General features: G+C 49.5%; 1 protein-coding gene and 1 long non-coding RNA gene across 7 annotated transcripts in view; one reads left to right on the top strand and one right to left on the bottom strand.

Moving 5' to 3' along the window:
- The window catches only part of adgrg7.1 (adhesion G protein-coupled receptor G7, tandem duplicate 1), a 92,845-nt gene that overhangs the window by 64,327 nt on the left and 4,691 nt on the right, over positions 1–23,827 (bottom strand). For 5 of the 6 annotated variants that reach the window (XM_086006974.1, XM_086006976.1, XM_086006971.1 and 2 more), the window contains exons 2-6: positions 19,649–19,777; positions 19,298–19,414; positions 15,924–16,033; positions 14,722–14,880; positions 25–119 (exon numbers count right to left, since the gene is read on the bottom strand). In XM_086006974.1, coding sequence (XP_085863100.1) covers positions 25–119; positions 14,722–14,880; positions 15,924–16,033; positions 19,298–19,414; positions 19,649–19,777 — 610 coding nt within the window. The remainder of the gene's footprint in view (positions 1–24; positions 120–14,721; positions 14,881–15,923; positions 16,034–19,297; positions 19,415–19,648; positions 19,778–23,827) is intronic. The other variant, XM_086006972.1, reaches the window with a different exon arrangement.
- Positions 1–23,827, top strand: part of LOC147107719 (uncharacterized) — a 45,590-nt gene that overhangs the window by 10,908 nt on the left and 10,855 nt on the right. The gene's annotated exons all lie outside the window — the stretch shown is intronic.

Consider the following 23,827-nt stretch of genomic DNA (forward strand, 5'->3'; position numbering starts at 1 on the left):
ACTAGAGTACAAACATTATCTCACCTCTGTGTAATGTTAAATATCTCATTTGTGGGATCAAATGCTATTTCATTAACATTGAGAAGTTGACTGATTGTAGTAATTGCCATGAAAGCAGCCTGCAAATCATAAATCAAAAGGTACAGTTATGTAGTCTCTAATAACCATTGCAAAGCAAATCAAATACCAAGAAGCTCAACATCATCCAGAACAGAGCAGTTTGCTTGATCGGTACCCCTGCTACTGGACTCAATATCTATCCCCTCCATCACTGACACCCTATAAAAAAAAGAAAGACTTGCCGTTCACGACCACCGGATGACCCAAAGCGCTTTACAGCCAATGAACTACTTTTTTGAAGTGTATTCACTGTTGTAATGTAGGAACAACATAGGAACTATGAGAGCGGTACGTACGATCTACAGGATGCACTGCAGCAAAGTTACTTTGACAGCACCCCCCTCCCCTGTAACCGCTACCAGCGAGAAGGACAAGTGTAGCAATGTTGTAGGAATATCATTACCTCCAAGTCACACATCATCCTTGCTTAGACATATGTTGTCATCATTCCTGCATTGTTGTTGGGTTAATATCGTGGAATTCCCTACCTAACACTACTGAGGGAGCAATATCGCCGCAAGGACTGCAGCAGTTCAAGGAGAAGGCACACCCGCACCTTTTCAGAACAACTAGGGATGAGTCTTGCCAGTGTTGTGTCTGTGTATAATAAGACACAGACTGCAGGAGAAACGGTACAACAGGTGTTTACTCAACGTGGCTCACAGTGGAACTGCCTGTACAGATTACTACTCAGTGCTATATACAGGTGTGGTCACTGCCGGTACTACAGTATACATGAGCTGTAAAAAGTAGTTCCCCCCTTAAAGGTATATACATTACAATTCCTCCCCTTTTAGATTAACAGTACCATAACACTCATTTAACAATTAAATATCAAACTAATTACAATTAACACTTTTAACATGCAACATTAGCTGAAAATAGTCTATTTATATATTCAGTCTTTGGGGAGGCTTCCAGATCCTTTCTGGATAGTGCCTTTCCCGAGTGTTTCGCTCTTGGTGCGGAGGCGATTCTGGCCCCCTGTCGTCGGTTGGTTCATCAGCTTCCGATGCTACTGTTTCTGGGGTAGATGCGACCTGTACGTCGGGTTCATCACCAGGTACGTATGGGCGAGGCATGGGGTTGACTTGTTCCTGTGACTCTAGGATCTGGTCAGCATGGCGTCTCACAATGCTCTCCCCAACGTCCACTGTGTACATTAGTGGGCCCTGCCGTGTGCATATCATTCCTGGCTGCCATTTTTCTGTTCGGTAGTCGCGGGCCAAGACTGATTGCCCTACATTGAAGCTCCTTGTTGGCTTCTCATGGATATGTTGGAATTACTTACTCTCAACATCTCTTCGTACGTTTGGTCTGAGCAAATCCAGGCGAGATCTTAACCTTCGGTTAAAGAACATCATGGCTGGGGCCTGTTTGGTGACTGCATGTGTCGCATTCCGGTAGGCGAACAGGAAATTGTCCACCTTGTGCTGCAGTGGAATGTTTTCATTGTACATAGCCTTTATTGCCTTCTTAAAGGTTTGTACGAACCTCTCAGCCAATCCATTTGTGGCTGGATGATACGGGGCGGATGTGTAATGCCTTACCCCTTTCTTTTTCAAGAACCTCCGGAACTCTTCGGACACAAACTGTGGTCCGTTGTCGGAGCAAATCTGTTCTGGCAAGCCATTCCTGGCAAAAATGGTCCGTAGGACTGCAATAGTTTTCTCCGTGGTGGTGGAGGACATTTTGATGACCTCAGGCCATTTCGAGTGCGCATCCACGGCTATTAAAAACATTGAGTCCATGAATGGACCAGCAAAATCAATATGCACCTGTTGCCATGGAGATGAGGGCCACTCCCATGGGTGTAGAGGGGCCTGTGGTGGTGCATTTTGGACTCTCTGGCATCCTGAGCAGCTCTTGGTCAGGTCCTCGATTTGTTTATCGATTCCCGGCCACCACACATAAGCCCTGGCTAGGCTTTTCATTTTTACCCCTCCCAGATGACCCTCATGAAGCTCATTGAGCACTCTATCCCTTAACTTGGGTGGAATTACCACTCGGGATCCACACATCAAGGTCCCCCGGCACACTGACAGCTGTTCGCTCCTTGTCGAGAATGCTGGCAACAGTGAGTCGCCATGTGCTGGCCATCGCTTCACCGTCAAATCATATACCCGAGACAGTGTCGGGTCATTTCGGGTTTCCTTTTCGATACAAGCGTTAGTTACCAGTAGGTATTCAACTATAGTCGAATGGAATATTTCGACAGGATCCACTGCTGGTGCTTCCTCCGCAGTAGGCAGTGGCAGGCGTGATAGCCCATCAGCATTTCCATGCTGTTTCGTGCCCTTATATTCAATCTCATAGTGGTGCGCCCCTAGAAAAAGTGACCATCTTTGTAGTCGTTGCGCAGTCATCACCGGAACGCCCTTCTTCGGATTAAAAATGGAGACAAGAGGCTGGTGATCAGTCAGCAAGGTGAATTTCTGCCCGTGCAGATAGTGATTGAACTTTTTCACTCCCCACACTAGGCTGAGGGCCTCCCTGTCAATCTGGGTGTAGTTGCGCTCGGCTGAGGTTAGTGATCGTGACGCAAAGGCTATTGGCCTCTCTGAGCCGTCCGAGAATTTGTGCGACAGCACCGCTCCAATGCCGTAGGGTGACGCATCACATGCCAACCGAATTGGTAATGCCGGGTTGTAATGGGCCAATACCTCTTTCGATGTGATTAGTGTTTTGCTCTTCTGGAAAGCTCGTCTACATTCGTCACTCCACTGCCATGGCACCCCAGTTTGCAGTAGGGTGTTCAGTGGGTGTAGTATTGTAGACACCAGTAGTTTACCAGCCCGAGGAACAACCTCAATTGTGACACATTTTCCGGTGCTGGAGCCTTGACTACTGCCTCAATCTTCTCTGGGGACTTATGTAACCCCTCTTTATTGATAACGTGGCCACAATACGAGATCTGTTTTCTAAAAAACTCGCATTTGGGGCGGCTAGCTCGGAGCCCATATTCCTGCAATCTGGTGAGCACCTGCTCCAGGTTGGCAAGGTGATCACTTTCATTTTCGCCCGTGACCAGGATGTCGTCCAAATAACACTGGGTCCTTGGGATCCCTTGCAGGACTTGTTCCATTGCCCTCTGCCAAATAGCTGGAGCTGATGCTACCCCGAATACCAGCCGGTTGTATTGGTAGAGACCTTTATGGGTGTTGATTGTGAGGTATTTTTTTGATGCTTCTTCTACCTCCATTTGCAGATATGCCTGGGCCAGATCAATCTTAGTGAAGCATTTCCCTCCAGATAGCGAGGCAAAAATATCTTCAATCCGCGGAAGTGGATATTGTATGGTGTGAAGGACCGGGTTCACTGTTACCTTAAAGTCCCCACAGATGCGAACCTTCCTTGGTTCCCCAGGCGTGCTGCTCAACGACTTTTTCATCACAGGGACGATGGGTGTAGCCCACTCGCTCCAGTCTACCTTGGACAGTACACCTGAACGTTCCAGACTCTCCAGCTCTGCTTCGACGGCTGGGCGGATCGCATAAGGTACCGGTCTGGCCTTAAAACATTTTGGGCTTGCGTTTTCTTCAATTTTAATCGTCGCTGTCATGCCTTTTAGTGTTCCAAGTCCTTGCTGGAGCACTTCTTTCGCGTCAGTTAGGATCTTTGACAGTCGCCCAGGTGTGACGTCGTCATCCTTTTTGTCAGCCACAGTCAGTGCCTGTATGGAATGCCAATCCAGTTGTATTTTCCGGATCCATTCACGTCCCAGTAATGGTGGTCCCCCATCTTGCAATACATACAGGTCTAGTTTTGGTGTTTCCTTACCGTTATATATAACGGTCACCCTTATTTTTCCTTTGGGGTAGACTTTTTGCCCCGTGTACGTCTTCAAAATAATTTTTGTGTCTCTCAAGGGTATGTGTGAGACTAGCCGCTCGTAGTCCTGTCGGTTTATGACTGTTAGGGCTGATCCTGTGTCCAATTCCATCTTTACCTGGACTCCTGCTATCTTGAGAGTGACCCAAATGGTTCGGTGATCCTCCGTTGTGATCACATTATGTAGCTTCAGACAACTCAGTTCCCTGCTTTCGGAGTCGTTATCACTCTTTTGTTCGTCTGAACTATTCTCCGTCATCTTATGGAACTTCTTGTACTTTTCTTTGGTAGGTTTCTTATTGCTGGTTTTCTTTCCCGACCTGCAGACTCGTGCTATGTGTCCTACTTTTCCACACTGTCTGCACACTTTGTTTTTGAACCAGCAATCATTCTGGTCGTGTGTTGTTCTGCCGCAGCGATAGCGCTTCTCTGTTCCATATGACATTTCGTTTGTGCCATATTCTTGCAGTCTCTGTTGTATCTCTGCAGCGCCCCGTGCTGCTGCTTCATATGATACCGCAATGCTGAAAGCCTTTTCCAGCGTAAGGTCCTTTTCAGATAAAAGCCATTTCTGGGTTCCTTCACTTTGAAGCCCACACACAAACTTGTCCCTTAAGGTATCTGCCAGTCCCGCTCCAAACTGGCAGTGTTTCGATAGTTTGCGCAGTTCTGTTAAATAATCAGCATTGCTTTCATCCTTATGCTGGTTCCGTTTGTGAAACTTGAATCTTTCTGCTATCAGCAGTGGTGTGGGGTTTAAATGTTCCTGTAGTATCGTTACTATGTCTTCAAAACTCTTTTCCATTGGCTTCGTTGGGGTTACTAGATTTCGTAATAAACCATACGTCTTTGCACCCATTAAATTTAACAATACCGACGCTTTCTTGTCATCTGACACCTCATTTGCCTTGCAATACACCTCTATTCGTTCGACATATGCAGTCCAATCTTCGACTTCATTGTCAAATACGGTGATACTGCCACTCTTCGGCATTTTGGGTGTGGTTTAAAATGGCGTCTCCCAATGGCTTAAAATGGTGTCTCCCGCGCTTTCCTTCCTCCCCCGCTGCTGCCAACGCCGCTCCCAGCAGCTCTCGTGGCAATGGCGGCGCCCTGTAGGTTTCGCGTGCTTCTCCTGCGCTGCTGCCAACGCCGCTCTCGGCGGTCCTCGTGGCAATGGCGGCGCCTTGCGGGTTTCTGCGCGTCTCTCTCTCCCTCTCTTCGACGCTGCTCGGCCCCTGAACACCGGCTGCGCCCTGTGCACTCTGCCCTCTCTCTCTCTCTCCCGTCGACGCTGCTTGGCCCTTTGCTGTGCTGATCGGTCGGGCTCTAGCCCGCCGCTGTCCGGGAAGGGTCTGCGCACTACCTGTTGCCAGCCCGTTTCGCTGGACCACCTCGACTGGAAAGCCAAGCCTGGCTCTCGACAGCCTCCCCCGCAATTCTCGAGTCTCTACTGGATGACTGGGCGGTTGCCCGTGGTCGACGCCCGAGTCTCTGGCCTTGACCTCCAATCCACTGATCTCCAGGAACGAATCCCCGGGAGGTGATGCAGAGTTGCAGGTAGGTTCGAACTTGCCTTGTTGCCAATGTTGTGTCTGTGTATAATAAGACACAGACTGCAGGAGAAACGGTACAACAGGTGTTTACTCAACGTGGCTCACAGTGGAACTGCCTGTACAGATTACTACTCAGTGCTATATACAGGTGTGGTCACTGCCGGTACTACAGTATACATGAGCTGTAAAAAGTAGTTCCCCCCTTAAAGGTATATACATTACAGCCAGCGTCACTCACATCCCAAGAACAAATATAAAACAATTAACACAATGCACTCTGAGAGTTAGGAATCATTTATTCAGATCAATAAAGCCAGTTAAAAAGTCATTTATATATGTTACAAATTCGGGTCTGCCATAGATGCCTTCTCAGGTTCAGTGGCATCAGTCACTCCTGTAAGCAGATCCTATGTGGCACAGTTGATGCACACTGCCCAATTTCGACTTATACAATAGCGTAACCCAGGGGATATTGTGTCTTTTGTATGTGCCCTCACATGTTCTTCTCCGACCTTTATGAAGATGAGGCCAGATACGAACTGTTAAGCTCCTTTATTTCACAGACAGCATATTAGCATACAGAGCAACAGTTATAATCAGACTCACTTAGTTCAATCAGAACAACTTATCTTTGCATAATAATACAAAATAATGAATGTGCTGCACTTCTCCACATCAGTGGATCATCTTACTTGACTTAAACAAAATAACTTCTCACTAGTCTTCTGCATCCTTACCTTCTTGCGGTCTTCTTTGGACCTGACTAATCAAAGCCAATCCTAGCAGTGTCTATTTTAAAAATCTGACTGTCTACGAACATGGGATTTTTCACTTCTTTTGTTAATTCTGAACACAGGAAGTGCAAACTCAACAAACTACCCTGCCAACTAACCTTGCTGAACTCAAATGAACAGAGTCATCTCAACCCGGATACACATAAATGACCATTGGAATGTCCAACTTTCTGAAGCATGTGGGTTCAGACACTCCAACTGCATCCTAATCTACATCTTACAGCTCTGCAGCCCTATGAATTTAACCCTTTGAGAGCTCAAGCTTAACTCAGTCTTAGTTCAGTGATAGCACTGAAGTGCTGCACTGAAGTGTCAGCCTTGGATCAGTGATAGCACTTTCCCCTCTAAATCAGAAGATTATAATAATAATAATAATAATTCAACTTTATTGTCATTGTACAATGCACAAGTACATGAACAACAAAATGTGATCTTGCAAGCTCCCATGAGTCCAGTACAACTAACATTAACATTAAATGTAAATAGCACCGTCCTGGGAGAAGCAAAGCCACTGCGTCTGTGCGCGCCGCCATTCCATTTCCACCATTCCTCCTGTCCGACAATCTTCAGCCCAACGCCTGGGCCTGCTCACCAGCCGCCCCTCCCGGGGCTCTTTCCATGACATTCTCACCAACCGCCCCTCCTCGGGGCTCCTTCCGTGACCTTCTGCACCTGGTCTTCCCTGATGGTCACCCCTCCAGGTACTAACCAGGCCTGGCTCTGCTTAGCTTCCAAGCCTTGCCAGTGACCCTGTCCCTAGTCCCAGGATTACAGGCTACATAAAATTACATAGAAATTACGACACAGAAACAGGCCATTCGGCCTAACTATGTCGTTTTGGTACTTACCCTCCACATGAGCAATAGTCTTAATCGCATATGCCTGCTCCCTGTCCTAAATCTCAATATATATCTATGACCCCTCGTTCTAGACCCGTCAACAAGTGGAAACAGTTGGTTTCAATCTATTTGGTCACATCCCTGCATAATTTTTAACATCTCTGTCAAATCACTGCGTAATTTCCTCTTACAAAAACAGCCCTAATATTTCAAGCATTCGTTTTTGTATTTCCTCATCCCTGGCAGCATCCTAGTGAGTCTGCACAGTACCCTCTCTATTACCTATCACCACATGTACACTGAGAACACCCAGCTCTGCTTCACCACCACCTCTCTCAACCACTTCACTGCCTCTGCATTGTCAGCCTGCTTGTCCGATACCCAGTGCTAGATAAGTCGTAATTTCCTCCAGTTAAACATTGGGAAGATCAAATCCGTCATCTTCGGCCCTGCTGCAAACTCTACTCTTGCCACCAATCCCATCCTCCTCCCGGGTTCCAAATAGAGCGCTTGTTTTGGGAGTCTCGTATCGGGCATGCGGACAATGTGACCCGTCCATCGGAGCTGATTGAGCCCCAGGTGGGCAGAGGAAACGCTTCAAGGACACCCTCAAAGCCTCCTTGAAAAAGTGCACCATCCCCACCGACACCTGGGAATCCCTGGCCCAATACCGCACAAAGTGGAGGAGAAGCATCCGGGAAGGCGCCGAACACCTCGAGTCTCTTCGCCGGGAGCAAGCGGAAGCCAAGCGCAGGCAGCGCAAGGAGCGCACGTCAACCCAAGCACCCCACCCACCCGCCCCTTCAACCGCCGTCTGCCCCACCTGTGACAGAGACTGTAGGTCCCGCATTGGACTCATCAGTCACTTGCAAACTCATTTTTAATGTGGAAGCAAGTCATCCTCGGTTCCGAGGGACTGCCTAAAACAAAAAAAAACCCTCCTCCCTGGTCACTGTCTTGAGTTGAACCATTGTTCGCAACCTCGGTGACCTACTTGAGCCAAGCTGAGCTTCCAACCCCATCTCCTCTCTATCACTAAGACCACCTACTTCCACCTCCGTAATATCACCTATTTCCACCCCTCCCTCAGCTCATTTGTTGGCGAAACCCTCATCCATGCCTTTGTCACCTCCAGATTCGACTATTCCAATGCTCTCCTGCCCAGCCACCCATCCTCCACCCTCCAAAAACTTCAGCTCATTCAAAACTTTGCTGCCCGTATCCTAACCCGCACCAAGTCCCGCTCACCCATCACCCCTGTGCTCACTGACCAACATTGGCTCCTGGTCCCCCAACACCTCCAATTTAAAATGTCCATCCTCGTGTTCAAGTCCCTTCATGACTTTGTGCCTCCCTATCGTTGTACCCTTCTCCAGCCCTTCATCCCTCTGAAAACTCTGCATCCCTCCAACACTGGCCTCTTGTACATCCCCACACCCTTCACCCCACCATTGCCGGCTGTGCGTTCAACTGTCTAGGCCCTAAGCTCTGGAATTGTCTCCTTAAACCTTTCCTCCTCTCCATGTCAATCTTCTCCTTTAAGACCCTTATTAAAACCTACCTCCATGACCAAACTTTTTGTCACCCCTCCTAATACCCCTCTGGCTCTATATCAATTTTTTTGTCTCTGGGAAGTTTTTCTATGTTGAAAGTGGTATATTAATGCAAGTTATTCCTGTTGCTCTATAGTGTGGGGCCTAAAACTACACACATAAGAACATAAGAAATAGGAGCAGGAATAGGCCACTTGGCCCCTCAAGCCTGCTCTGCCATTCAATAAGATCATGGCTGATCTTGGGCTCAAAGCTACTTCCCTGCCCGCTCCCCATAACTCTTCACTCCCTTATCTTGCAAAAATCTGTCTGCGTCCACCTTAAATGTATTTAATGACCCAGCCTCCATGGCTCTCTGGGGCAGAGAATTCCACAGATTTACGACCCTCTGAGAGAAGAAATTCCTCCTCGTCTCAGTTCTAAAAGGGAGACCCTTTATTCTGAGACTATGCCCTCGAGTTCTAGATTTCCCCACGAGGGGAAACATCCTCTCTGCATCTACCCTGTCGAGCCCCCTCAGTATCTTATATGTTTCAATCAGATCACCTCTCATTCTTCTAAATTCCAATGAGTATAGGCCCAACCTGCTCAACCTTTCTTCATAAGTCAAACTCCTCATCTCAGGAATCAGCCGTGTGAATCATCTCTGACAGTATGCCAAATGTGGTCATAATCAGCTCTTACATAGATTCAGCATTCTCAACTTTATATTCTATACCTAATGGTCTGTACGACTCAATGCCACACCAAACAGTCCACTTACCTATTTGGACCAGGAAGGTCCCTGGTTTGATTAACACATAATATAGGCCTAGAAATTGGGTTGGTAGCGCCAGTGCTGAGCGCCTAAAGAGACCTAGAATTGGGGCGATGCCCTATGTTGGGGCGGGCGCTATGAAGATAGTGACAACTCAGATATTGACTATACATTTAGCGCCTGCGCTAAGTGTTTGCGCGCGCCCGCGAGCGCAAGCAGTTCATGACGTCATTTCAGTGTGCAACGCCTTCTAGGAGCGCCTGAGCGCATATTGGGTGGCGCCCGGAGCCTTAGCGCCCAGCGCCGTTAGTGACAGTTCAAGGGAGGGCTAACAGGCCCTTCTCGGAGTAGGGGGGCGCTATTTAAAGGGGACAGCTTTAGTGAAGATTCTTCTGCCACTTGGCCTGCTCATTGCGATCGTTGTCAGAGAGAGTTGGCGAGCTAATGTGGAGCGGAGTTCTGGGAATGTAGCTTTACAGTACTTGGGACCTTCAAACCTGTCCGAAGCACTTGCAGCACTACACCTAAAAGCCTTTTGACCAACTGGCATCGGAATGAGAGCTTGTTTGGAGGGCGACGGCCTCATCGCCCAACACTGTGAAGGGGCAGAGAGAAGGCGGGAGAGAGGGCTGGGATTGGCCAGAAGGAGGAGGGCCAATGGAGGTTGGCCAATCCGACGGGAAGCTGCGAGGGTCTTTAGGCAGCAGGTGAGAAGCCTTGACATGTCGGAGGAGTAGTGTTTGGGAAGGCTCCGATTCTGGAGGGACATTGTTACTGATCTGTGCCACCTGTTTGGTCATGATCTGCAGCCGCGTGAACGCTGCAGAACCTCTCTGTCCGTGATGGCTAAAGTGACTGATGGCATCCATTTTTATGCCAACGGATCCTTTCAGTCAGCCATTGGGGACATTGCGACTGTCGCTCAGGTTGCAGTCCACTGTTGCATCCGGCAAGTTACAGAAGCCCTTTATAGGCGAAGGCGTCAATTCATTACCTTCCCTCGGACCCTGCACAAGCAGGCAGAGGGCGCGCAGGGTGTCGCTTCTATTGTGGACTTCCCCATGGTACAGGGGGCGAGTGACAGCACACACTTGGCTTTGAGGGCGCCATGCCACCATCCTTAGGACTTCCGCAACCGCAAGGGGTTGCACTCCCTCAACATGCAGCTGGTCTGTGACCACCGCCAAATCATCATGGCAGTCACCGCGCATTTCCCAGGGTGCAGCCACAATGCCTTTATCCTGCGGCTGAGCTCAGTTTGTAACCTTTTTGAGGGGCTGCCTCGAAGACGAGGCTGGCTTACTGGGGACAAGGGCTATCCTCTCTGGCCATGGCTGATGACAACACTCCATGTGGCCGACACCCCAGCAGAAGAGCTGATCAGCAGCGGCCATCAGGCGACCAGGCACACTAAACAGCACACTATTGGTGTTGTCAAAAAGCGCCTCCAATGTCTGGAAGATTCGGGGGGATCCCTGCAGTACTCGCCGCAGCAAGTGGGACACATCGTCGTCGTCTGCTGCATGCTCCACAACTTGGCGATTCGACACACACAGCCAATTCCAGCTGTCCCTCAACGGCCAGCAGAGCAGGCGGAGGAGGAGGAGTATGAGGATGAGGAGGAGGAGGAGGAAGAGCAGGCGGAGGAGGAGGCGGAGGAGGAGGAGGAGGAGGAAGAGCAGGCGGAGGAGGAGGTGGAGGAGGAGGAGGAGGAGGAGGAGGAAGAGCAGGTGGAGGAGGAGGAGGAGAAGGAAGAGCAGGCGGAGGATGAGGATGAGGAGGAGGAGGCGGAGGAGGGGGAAGAGGAGGAGGAAGATGGAAGGGCTGCTGAAAGTGGAAGGGCCGTGCGTCAGAGGCTCATCTGGACTCGTGTCGACACCCCTGTGGCGGAATGATGAGAGTCTTAACTCATGCGCACTTTGGATGTTTGAGGGCCTCTGAATGCCAGCATCACTGAAATTAATCACATGCACCATGCCACATTGAAACTTCTGTTTATTGGCACAAAAGTCTTTCATTACAGCTAAACAACGTAATGTCAACAGAAACCATAACTTTCAAAATAACTGTGAACTGTTCGGCAAAGCCGCAAAACTCAACAAACCTTCTGCAAATATAACAACAGGTGAGGGTGTCCTTGCATTTGGACTAACAAACGTCTCAGCACCTCACTCTACAACTGGCCCCTTGAGGGAGAACGACTTCTCTTTCGCGCCCGGCCCCTTCCCTCCCTGCTGCTCCGGCGTAATTGGACCCCAGTGGCGGCCTCAAGGCTGGGGGACGCCTGCTGACTGTCTGGAAGCGCAGAAGCCCCTGAGGGACGGCCTGGCCGACCTCTGGGCTTGGAGGGTGCGGACGCAGGATGCTTGATGGGACCATGGCTGGAAGCAGTGTGGCCTGCAGGTGGTGGCAGCTGCAATGCAGGCGTCCCAGCGCTGGCATGTGCAGTGGTCTCCTGCCGAGAGAGGACACCTGCACCATGGTTGGACGAGACACTGGCTATCTGAGGGGAGCGGGTCGGCTCTACTGCCACAGTCGCATGCTCCACTGATTGCTGGCCTTGTATGGGACTGGAAGGGCCCGGGGTGATCCTAACTGATGCAGAGAGGGTGGCTACAGTGAGAGATCGCGTTGTGTCAATCTGGCTGTGGAGGAGCCCAGCAAGTGACTGCGTGGCAACAGTGAGGACCTGTGTGCCAGGTGCCAGTGCTTCGGAGAAGGCCTGGACAGTTCTTCCCATTGCTTCGGACAAGCCAGGTGCCGATCGCTCCACTGCCTCGGACAAGCCCTGCACAGACCTTTCCAGGGATTGTCCGAAGCCCTGAACAATCCTTTCCATAGCCGACTCAAAGCCGTGGACAGTCCTCTCCATTGTTGGGCCGAAGCCCTGGATAGTCCTGTCCATTGTTGCCCCGAAGCCCTGGATAGACCTGTCCATTGTTGCCCCGAACACCTGCAGAGTCCTGTCCATTGTTGCGCCAAAGCCCTGGAGAGTCCTCTCCATTGTTGCCCCGAAGTCCAACATACTCTTAGCCAATGAATCTACTGACTCAGGCATCTTCTCCACTGCAGCCATCAGCTCCGTGTGTCTGACCCGGGCCTGTTTGCTCATCTCAGCCAGGCGACGGACCTCATCTGCACTCTGTGCAGCAGTCATCACGACCTGCCTTGCCCTCCGGGGAGACGGTGGCCGAACTTGCCTATCCCCCGTGCGTTGCTGCATGCCGCTTGGTCCGGCAACTGGTTCATCCTCAGAGCCCCCCCCCTCCCCTCCAGGGGACTACTATCCCCAGTCTGTAGATGTGTCAGCTCCCTGGATTCTGCAACGGCTGGTCCGGATTCCTCCTGGTCCTCGTCTCCGGTGGCACTGGCACTGGCAGCTTCAGTGCGTTGCGCCCGAGTTGGTGCTGCTTCATCTGAAAGTGGGAGGTGGAAGAGTGGCTTTAGCAAAAGGACAGCTTTGCTGAAAGGCATGCCAGATTGCGGCAAGGCTCTGACATGGCTGCACACTGAGGATGCATGCTGGCGGGGGGACCAAGTGGAAGGCAACAGGTGGAAAAGGTGAGAGTCTTACCCTCGCTGTCGGTAATGGGGTCGGCAGATGCAGTGGTCACAGGACCAGACAGACGTTCTCCAAGTATCTGGTGCACTCTCTCCTCCAGATCCGTCAGAGTGACCACTTGTGGAGGTCCGCCACCGGTTCGACGCTGCTCCTTTCGGATCATGGCCAGTTTGGACTGCAGGGGAAAGAAGGGGAAGTTCTGTAACATGAGGCCTTGAGAGATCATCGCATGCCCCCCATGGTGCAAGAGCCCTTACATGAGGCCTTGAGAGATCATCGCATGCCCCCCATGGTGCAAGAGCCCTTACATGAGGCCTTGAGACATCTGTCCATGTGTGTGCCCAGAAAGGGCCATGGGTGCATGCTGACAGATGGCCATTGGGGCATCATTGCAGCAGGGTGCCTGAAGTCAGCTGCAGATGGAGGGAATCAGAAGATTGCTAAACCATCACTCACCCTAACGATCCATGTGAGGTCGTTGAATTTCTTCCTGCACTGAACAGGGGTCCTGGTCGCCATGCTGCTGGAGTTGACCCTCACAGCAACCTCCCTCCAAGATCGTCGGTGAGCCTTCTGATTCGGCCTCTTGCCATTATCCGGATACAGGACCTCTCGACGGCGCTCAACTGCAGCCACCAAGTGGTCCAGAGCCTCAGTGCTGAAGCGCTCTGCTCTCTGTCTAACCTTCTCCATGATGAACAACTTTGTACCGCCAGACAAGGGCGAGCGCCGAATCTGAGGCCTACAGGGCGTTGGGTGTTGAAGCTCAGGCTGACTGACCCACCCCTTTAAGAGCCGGCCGGCGCCTGGAGGTCCCGTGGTTTCCCGTAATTGAGATCACCTGTGCTGCGCCCGTCCACGTCGATATTGAGTAGCGCCTGAACTTTTGCGCCTTAAGAGCACCGTGCAACGGCTGAATTAGCGCCTCAAGACCCTTTGGGGGCGATGCAACCCAATATCTCGCCAGGCAGCGATAACTTTCGTCTGGCTATAAACTTAGCGCTTCGCCAGTTCTAACGCCTCAAGCGAGGCTATACCCAATTTCTAGGCCATAGACTCATATGGAGAAGTAATGAAAATATGTTCTCAAGCAGCTGAATTCATAATTTTGGCAACATTTATACAGCTATCATATTTTAAATCAAATGTAAGTTACTGGGATGCTACACTAAACGTTTAGCAAAAGTGGTTGGAAATTCTGTTTCAAAATTGGTGCTCCATTAGTGCACTTACACAAAGCAGAGATGGCTGCAGGTTCCAGGACCACTCCAATTTGTTCTTGATCTCAGCTGCTTCATGCAGTGAGGTACCAAGCAGAGTGTGCGGCATTTTCCAGTGATGGAGAATCAATATCAGAGAGAAAAGTCATTTTTTGGACTTCTTGGCTGCCAGCTATAGGTGGCATGAAAGGAGGCCACGCATTTGTTGCAAACATTAGCTCAGGCAGACCGAGAAAAGGGGAAACTGTTCTAAATGCCTACACAAAATATATTAGTTGTCCTATGAATGTTACAGAGATCAGGTCAATCAAATCATTTAAAAAAACAATAACTGCTGCAATTAAAATAACCGTTAGAACAGGTTGTTCAGACAAAGCTGGAGTATCAGATTTTAATTATGCCAAGAAGGTCTTTTCACTTAATCTAAAAACTTATGCTGCTCGCTCGCATTTCATCTCAGCGTGAAATAGAACAGTGATTGCTGCTCACCTCAAATGAGTCCAATATATCTGACTGATTCAGAACACGCTGCACTATCTGAGCAGCAAAGCTGATGTTCTCTGGAGTCATTTCATGTGGTTCTGAGGTAAGGATTTGAGCAGCGGTGGCAATTTTCAGCAATTCGTCTTTTGTAATATGCTTCATGACCTGTCGATAGGACAAAGCTAATATTAATATAAATACTTATATATGAGCTCAACAAGTGATGTGGAGCAACTATTAAATACAGATAAGAAAAATGAAAACTGATATTAATGAGTGTTGCATAGATTCATAAATCTCTTTATGAGACTGGTTTAGTTTCATTGGTGTCTAATTGGAGGGTGTTCTTTGAAGGTAGGCTCTGATCATTTTATGTGTTTGCTTGGCTCAGTGATAGTACTCTCACCTCTAAATCATGGGTTCAAGCTCCACTCCAAGAACTTGAGCACATAATCTGGGCTGACACATCTGTGTAATATTGCAGGAGTGCTGCATTGTCAGAGGCGCTGTCTTTCAGAGGGAACTGCTTCTGCCTGTTCAATTGGGCCATAAAAGATCTCAAGGTACTTTGCAAATATGAGCGGGGAGTTCTCCCAGTGTCCTGTCCAACATTTATCCATCAATCAACATCACCAAAACATCAGATTAACTGGTCATTTATCTTTTTGCTGTTTGTGGGACCGTGCTGGGCAGAAATTAGCTGCTATTTCTGCCCACATAGCAGCGATAACTACATTTCAAAATAATTAGTTGACTTGGAAGGGCTTTGAGTTGTCCTGAGGATGTGAAAGGTTCTATATAAATGTAAGTTCCTTCTTTCTTAACAAACAGGAAGAGGAGAAATCTATAATAGATATGCCATTATTCTTTTTTGGAAAAGCCTCTGTCACTGTTACTGTGTGAACTTTTGTAGAGTTTTTATTTATTCTAGAGACAGTTGTATACATTTTCGGGGAACTATATGATTGGTAATTAAAGTATCTTGTTATATCAATGATGAAGCCACAATTCTGTATACTTACTAATGCATTAAATTGTCCTCCAGTTAAGGGAAGATAATACCCTTTCAATTTTTGGCTCACCCTAACTGTGTTAATTAAATATCAGTTTCTTTTTACTTCAGTCTTTTTCTTCCCATTTTAGCTTCTGTTCCTCCTTTGCTTTGGTTCAACTGGCTAATAACTGGGGGCTCAGACATAAAATATTACCTTCTCTATAAGGATCTTTAAATTTTCATTGCAGTCTGTTAATGTGACATTTTGTAGACTGATGATTCCATTCTTCTCAGTGCACAGGCGTGCCGCTTTTGAAATATTTGCTGTTGAGATATAAATGGAATTTGAACAAAAAGTTAGTAATTCAACTCACGGAAAAATATGACCACATGAAAATATGAAAAATGGTGCTTATTTGTCTTGTTTTAGAATGTCTGAAGTTACTTTAATATAATATATTATATTATGTATGCATGACTGTTTTTATATTGCTACCTATAAGCACTACTGTAATGCAATCTTTCACTAACATTCTGACAAATGTTTTGAGATATAAATGTAATCTCTTATTGGTTCGGGGGTTAGTATACACGAGTGGCAAAGCTACCGGTCACTGCAAGTCCTAATCAATGAAGAGCCTCATATGTGTCTCTACATTAGCACCCATTAGTACAATTTCACATCTTCCCCTTGATTCCTGATATGCAAAATGACGATTGTTGTATATGTGGGTTACTACTTGGCTGAAGAGGTGTTCATATGAAGAACAGAGGTACATTATCATGTTTGACATGTGACAGATGAGAACCTGATATTCCAATGTAATAAAGTCCAAATTACATGGATTTTATAAAGATATATAATGATAAAGAAACTTGTATCTAAAGTAAATGTTGTTGTTGATTTAAGATACATAAGGACATAAGAAATAGGAGCAGGAATAGGCCACTTGGCCCCTCAAGCCTGCTCCACCATTCAATAAGATCATGGCTGATCTTGGGCTCATAGCCACTTCCCAGCCCACTCCCCATAACCCTTCACTCCCTTATCTTGCAAACATTTGTCTATCTCCACTTTAAATGTATTTAATGACCCAGCCTCCACGGCTCTCTGGGGCAGAGAATTCCACAGATTTACGACCCTCTGGGAGAAGAAGTTCCTCCTCATCTCAGTTCTAAAAGGGCGATCCTTTATTCTCTTCTTAGGCAGTCCCTCGGAACCGAGGATGACTTGCTTCCACATTAAAAATGAGTTCTCAGGTGACTGATGAGTCCAATGCGGGACCTACAGTCTCTGTCACAGGTGGGGCAGACGGTGGTTGAAGGGGCAGGTGGGTGGGGTGCTTGGGTTGACGTGCACTCCTTGCGCTGCCTGCGCTTGGCTTCCGCTTGCTCCCGGCGAAGAGACTCGAGGTGTTCGGCGCCTTCCCGGATGCTTCTCCTCCACTTTGTGCGGTCTTGGGCCAGGGATTCCCAGGTGTTGGTGGGGATGTTACACTTTTTCAAGGAGGCTTTGAGGGTGTCCTTGAAGCGTTTCCTCTGCCCACCTGGGGCTCTCTTGCCGTGCCGGAGCTCCGAGTAGAGCGCTTGTTTTGGGAGTCTCGTATCGGGCATGCGGACAATGTGACCCATCCATCGGAGCTGACTGAGCGTGGTCAGAGCTTCGATGCTGGGGATGTTGGCCTGAGCAAGAACACTGACGTTGGTGCACCGATCCTGCCAATGGATTTGCAGGATCTTGCGGAGGCAGCGTTGGTGGTACCTCTCCAGTGCTTTGAGGTGCCTGCTGTACATGGTCCATGTCTCTGAGGCATACAGCAGGGCAGGTATCACTGCTGCCCTGTAGACCATGAGCTTAGTGCCGGGTTTGAGGTCCTGGTCTTCAAACACGCTCTTCCTCAGGCGACCGAAGGCTGCACTGGCACACTGAAGGCGGTGTTGGACTTCGTCGTCGACGTCTGCCCTTGTTGACAGTAGGCTCCCGAGGTATGGAAAGTGGTCCACGTTGTCCAAGGCCTTGTCGTGGATTTTGATAATCGGGGGGGCAGCACTGTGTGGCGGGGGCAGGTTGGTAGAGGACCTTTGACATACGGATGTTTAGTGTAAGGCTGTTTAATGTATTCTGAGACTGTGCCCCCGAGTTCTAGATTTCCCCATGAGGGGAAACATCCTCTCTGCATCTACCCTGTCGAGCCCCCTCAGTATCTTATATGTTTTGATAAGATCACCTCTCATTCTTCTAAATTCCAATGAGTATAGGCCCAACCTGCTCAACCTTTCCTCATAAGTCAAACCCCTCATCTCTGGAATTAACCTAGTGAATCGTCTCTGAACTGCCTTCAATGCAAGTATATCCTTCCTTAAATAAGGAGACCAAAACTGTACGCAGCACTCAAGGTGTGGTCTCACCAATACCTTGTATAGTTGTAGCAGGACTTCCTTGCTTTTATACTCCAAACCCCTTGAAATAAAGGCCAACATTCCATTTGCCTTTTTGAATACTTGCTGTACCTGCATGCTAACTTTTTGTGTTTCATGCACAAGGACCCCCAGGTCCCTCTGAACTGTAGCATTTTGTAATCTCTCTCCATTTAAATAATAGTTTGCTTTTTTATTTTTCCTGCCAATGTGGATAACCTCGCACTTTCCCACATTATACTCCATCTGCCAAATGTTTGCCCACTCACCTAGCCTGTCTATATCCCTTTGCAGATTATTTGAGTCCTCTGCACAACTTGCTTTCCCACCCATCTTTGTATCATCCGCAAACTTGGCTACATTACACTCAATCCCTTCATCCAAGTCATTAATGTAGATTGTAAATAGTTGGGGCCCCAGCACCGATCCCTGTGGATCCCCACTAGTTACCATTTGCCAACCAGAAAATGACCCATTTATCCCGACTCTCTGCTTTCTGTTAATTAGCCAATTCTCTATCCATGCTAATATATTACCCCCAACTCCATGAGCTCTTATCTTATGCAGTAACCTTTTATGTGGCACCTTATCGAATGCCTTCTGGAAATCCAAATACACCACATCCACTGGTTCACCCTTGTCCACTCTGCTTGTTACATCCTCAAAGAACTCCAGCAAATTTGTTAAACATGATTTCCCTTTCCTAAAACCATGCTGACTCTGTTTGACTGCAGTATGTTTTTCTAAATGCCCTGCTACTGCTTCCTTAATGAAGGACTCCAGCATTTTCCCAATGACAGATGTTAGGCTAACTGATCTATAGTTTCCTGCTTTCTGTCTCCCTCCTTTCTTAAATAGGGGTGTTACATTAGCGGTTTTCCAATCCGCTGGGACCTCTCCAGAGTCCAGGGAATTTTGGTATATTGCAACCAATGCATCCACTATCTCTGCAGCCACTTCTTTTAAGACCCTGGGATGCAGGCCATCTGGTCCAGGGGACTTGTCGCCTTTTAGTCCCATTATTTTACCAAGTACTATTTCCTTAGTGATAGTGATTGTCTTTAGTTCCCCACTCCCTGTGGCCCCTTGATTATCCATTATTGGGATGTTGTTAGTGTCTTCTACTGGACAAAACTATCTGTGAACGCCACAAACAAGAGATTAACATACCATTTAAAGTGTATGGCTCACATTCTTCTTTAGAGTAGCCATACTGCCCCACTAAAATTTGATTGAATGTAAACAGTCCCTCAGAGGAATTGTACTCACTTCTTTCACAGAAATTTGCTGCAAGAAAGTCAAATGAAATTCTCTTAAGATGGTACAGAGGCAAACCTAGTCACTGATTTATTTAAAGAAATTATTATAATTCATTACCATGTCATCAATTTATACTTGTTATCGTATAATTACTAACTGCTCCAACAGCTAGTTCAATGTAACTTTAACTAAAATATGAGTAATTGTCTAGAATTTACCATCATAGTCACTTGTCAAATGGGAAAGATCAGATATACAAACCAATCTCGCAATGATTTCCTTTCCACTCATCTAAACAAATGCAGATTTCATTCTCACAGGTTCCATTGTTTTGGCAGTAACACGAATGTGGGTTGGCAGGTGGGAATGATGTTGGTTTTATGGAAGGATCTAAAAATTAACAAAATACAGTATTTAAAAGGGGAAATGCGTTTAAAGATTTTGGCTTTTGAATCTAATAGCTGAGCTATAAATTCCACTCTTTTTCCACAGAATATTTAAAGGAAAGAGTTTTCTCCATTTCCAAAACCTTAGCACTTGGGTACACTTACCTACTATATGAAAGTAACAACTTTGCTGTTCCTTGTATTTAGGCCACAGAATTTCACTGCTATACAAAAAAACTAAAAGAGTCCCAAAATAGTTAGTAAAAATTTTGAGAAATAGCCTTTAGGAATCTGAGAATGGCTGAAAAGCAAAATAATCAAGACGTATAATAGCTATATTGCGATTAAAGCTACTTGTGTTAAATGGTACTCAGCCAGTATCATTAATAGCCCAATGCATGTAATTCTAAATGGGGCATGCAAACAGTCCTCAACCATGGCTTCAAACAAATTGGGAACTGCACCAAACGAGAGGGCGGGTGGCAGGGTGGGAGTGGTGGGGGAAAGGGGTGGTGTGGTCTTAAGGCAATAAAACCATCTTGTGGGCTGAGCTGGTAGATTTTGGTTGACAAGCCATCGCATACTAAGGAGATAGCACGTGCAATGCAAGTGGTGGGTCTTTGGGGAGAAATGTGGGGGGCGCGTATGATCAGGTCTTTTTGTGCTTGAGGATATTAGCGTGTCCAAATGGGCTGCAGTAAAAAAAATCAGCTGAGGGCAAAGATTTTTTTTAAATGAGCGGACTCTTATTTGCATGTGCTACCAAGCTCTTTACCTCCATTTGATTGTTTTCAGGACGAAGCAAGTGATCTGCATGAAGCGGTTTCAACCTTCTTTGTAATCAACAATAACAACTTGCATTCGCGTAGTACCTTTAACGTAGTAAAACGTCTCAAGGCGCCTCACAGGAGCGTTATCCAACAAGATTTGACACCAAGCTACATAAGAAGATATTAGGACAGGTGACCAAATGCTTGGTCAAAGAGCTAGGTTTTAAGGAGTGTCTAAAAAGAGGATAGAGAAGCAGAGAGGTTTAGGGAGGGAATTCTGGAGCTTAGGGCCTCGGCAGCTAAAAGTACGGCTGCCAATGGTGGAGCGATGAAAATCGGGGATGAACAAGAGGCCAGAATCGGAAGAGCGTGTGGCAACACGCCACCATTGGACATAATCCGCTCACGGCGGCACGGACAGTTTACGTAGGCGCACTGCCGGCAGCAGCCGCCCCCAGCTGGGGGCCCTTTCCTCCGGCAAATTGTTTCCCGCAGGGACAGGCTGCCGGGAGCACTTCCTGTCTGGGGAGTATTTAAGTGGTTGCGCGGGCTTTTCAAGCTCTCTTTTTGCCATGATGTAAATTAAAGCAGTTGTGTTCCATCAACTCTGGTCTCGACTCCCACGTTTGCCGCGGTATCTCAACACTGGTGACCCCGATGCTCAGGACGAATCCTAAGCTAGCATGGCAGATACAAACGCAGTCACGGTTAAACTACCGGACTTTTGGGAGAACCTGGCCGAAGCCTGGTTCGTTCAAGCCGAGTCCGGATTCCGGCTGAGAAGCATTACAGTCGACGCCACGAAGTACGACTACCTCGTCGCCTCTCTCACCTACGCCACAGTCCCCAAGGTTTGGGCAGCGCTGTAGGATCCACCAGAGGAAGGCAAGTATGAACACCTGAAGGCTGCGCTTCTTAAAAAATTTCAGGCGTCCTCTTACCAGCGCAACTGCCAACTCCTCGACCTCCCAGGCCTTGGTGACGCTTCACCATCAGACCTGCTTTCCCACATGCTGTCCCTCTCGGACGACAAAAACCCCGGCGCCCTCTTTCACACGCTTTTCATTCGGCAGCTCCCCGCCAGCATCCGCCCGCTCATTGTGGAGTCTGGCTCCACGGACCTGAATGAGATAGCCGAAAAGGCCGACCGGCTGCTCTCCGCGCAGACCGCCCGCGACGTCGCGCCCGACCTCACGGCAACGACCACGCGGTCCCCCTGGCCCACTAGGCCCGACCGCCCTTCCACTCTGGGTCACTGCTACTACCACACCCGTTTTGGCACTAGGGCCCAACGCTGCACGCCACCGTGCACTTTCAAAACCCCCCGCACCGGCCCCCATGATGGCCGCGGGGCAAAAGGGGCCCCTACTGTACGTCACCGACGACAGCACCAACCGCCGATTCCTGTGCGACACAGGAGCCCAGCACAGCATCACCCCCGCCTCCGCCCTCGAAATCCAATGCGGCACACGGGGTATCACACTGGCCGCAGCCAATGGCTCTGACATCCGCACATACGGCACCCGCATGGTCACGCTCGACCTCGCAGGCCGCCGCTACCGTTGGGAGTTCCTCACAGCCAAGGTCCTCTGCCCACTCATCGGCGCCGACTTCCTACGCGCCCACGGCCTCCTTGTCAACATTCCGAGGCACCGCCTCGTCGACATCAACACTATGGCCCCCATCCCTGGCGCATTCACCCTGGCCCGTTCGGCCGGCCTGACGACCTACTGCCTCGCCAGAGCCACGGACGACTACTCGGCACTACTAGCCGAGTTTCCCACCCTCACTAACCCGACCTTTTCAGCCAAAGCCGCCAAACACGGTGTGGAGCACTATATCCCCACCACCGGCCCCCCGGTCTCTGCCACGCCCGCCTGGTGCGCGGTTACCACCAAGTCCCCGTACACCCCGCAGACATCCCCAAAACGGCCGTCATCACCCCATTCGGCCTGTTCGAGTTCCTGAGGATGCCCTTCGGCCTCAAGAATGCAGCCCAGGCTTTCCAGCGCCTTATGGACTCAGTCCTCCGGGACCTGAACTTCCTATTCGTCTATCTAGACGACATTCTCGTGGCCAGCTCCTCCAAACAGGAACACCTCGAACACCTTCGCATCCTGTTTGGGCGCCTAGCCCAACACGGGCTCATCCTCAGCCCGGCGAAGTGCCAATTCGGCCTAGCCGAGATCGATTTTCTCGGCCACCACATCAGCCCTGCTGGGGCCGTCCCCCTGCCCAACAAGGTGCAGGCCGTCCAGCAATTCCCCGCCCCAAAACCATCAAGGGCCTCCAGGAGTTCCTCGGGATGGTGAACTTCTACAACAGGTTCATCCCCAGAGCTGCAGCCCTCATGAAGCCCCTATACGACTCCCTCCGAGGTAAATCCGGCAAGATGGCCGTAGCCTGGACCACTGACACGTCAGCCGCCTTCGACGCCACCAAAAACGCGCTCGCCGAAGCCACCCTGCTCGCGCACCCAAGGGCCGATGCCCGGGTCGCGCTCACCACCGACGCCTCCGACCATGCGGTCGGAGCCGCGTTCGAGCAGTGGGTCAATGGCGCGTGGCAGCCACTTGCCTTCTACAGCCGCCAACTGCGCCCCCCGGAGGTCAAATACTCTACTTTCGACCGCGAGCTCCTTGCGCTCCACCTGTCGGTCCGCCATTTCAGGTTCCTCCTGGAGGGCCGCCCCTTTACCGCGTACGTGGACCACAAGCCGCTCACATACGCGATGGCCAAGAACACCGAACCCTGGTCCGCTAGGCAGCAACGCCAGCTCGCGGCCGTGTCCGAGTTTACCACGGACATCCAGCACATCTCCGGTAGAGACAACGTTGTCGCCGACTGCCTTTCCCGTCCCGCCATCTGCACGAATCACCTAGCGGTCGACTACGCGCAACTAGCAGCGGCCCAGCTCACGGACCCAGACCTCCTCTCGGCGGCTACCAGCCTGCCAGGGCTACGCCTAGCCAAGGTCGCGCACGGGCCCAAAGCCACGGCAGTCACTTGCGACGTCTCACTCGGCCAACCCAGGCCGGTCGTCCCTGCAACCTGGCGCCGCCGCATCTTCGACGCACTCCACGGGCTCTCCCATCCGGGTTCCCGCGCATCCGTCAAACTCCTCTCCCAGCGCTTCGTCTGGCACGGCCTCAGCAAAGATGTTCGGACTTGGGCCACCTCCTGCCTCGCCTGCCAATGGGCTAAGGTACAGCTGCACACAAAAGCACCCCTGGGAGACTTCGAGGTACCCAGCCGCCGCTTCGACCACGTACACGTCGACATCG

Source organism: Somniosus microcephalus, chromosome 14, assembly GCF_052327205.1.
Source record: "Somniosus microcephalus isolate GS21.2 chromosome 14, FLI_Smic_1.0, whole genome shotgun sequence".
Classification (NCBI taxonomy): domain Eukaryota; kingdom Metazoa; phylum Chordata; class Chondrichthyes; order Squaliformes; family Somniosidae; genus Somniosus; species Somniosus microcephalus.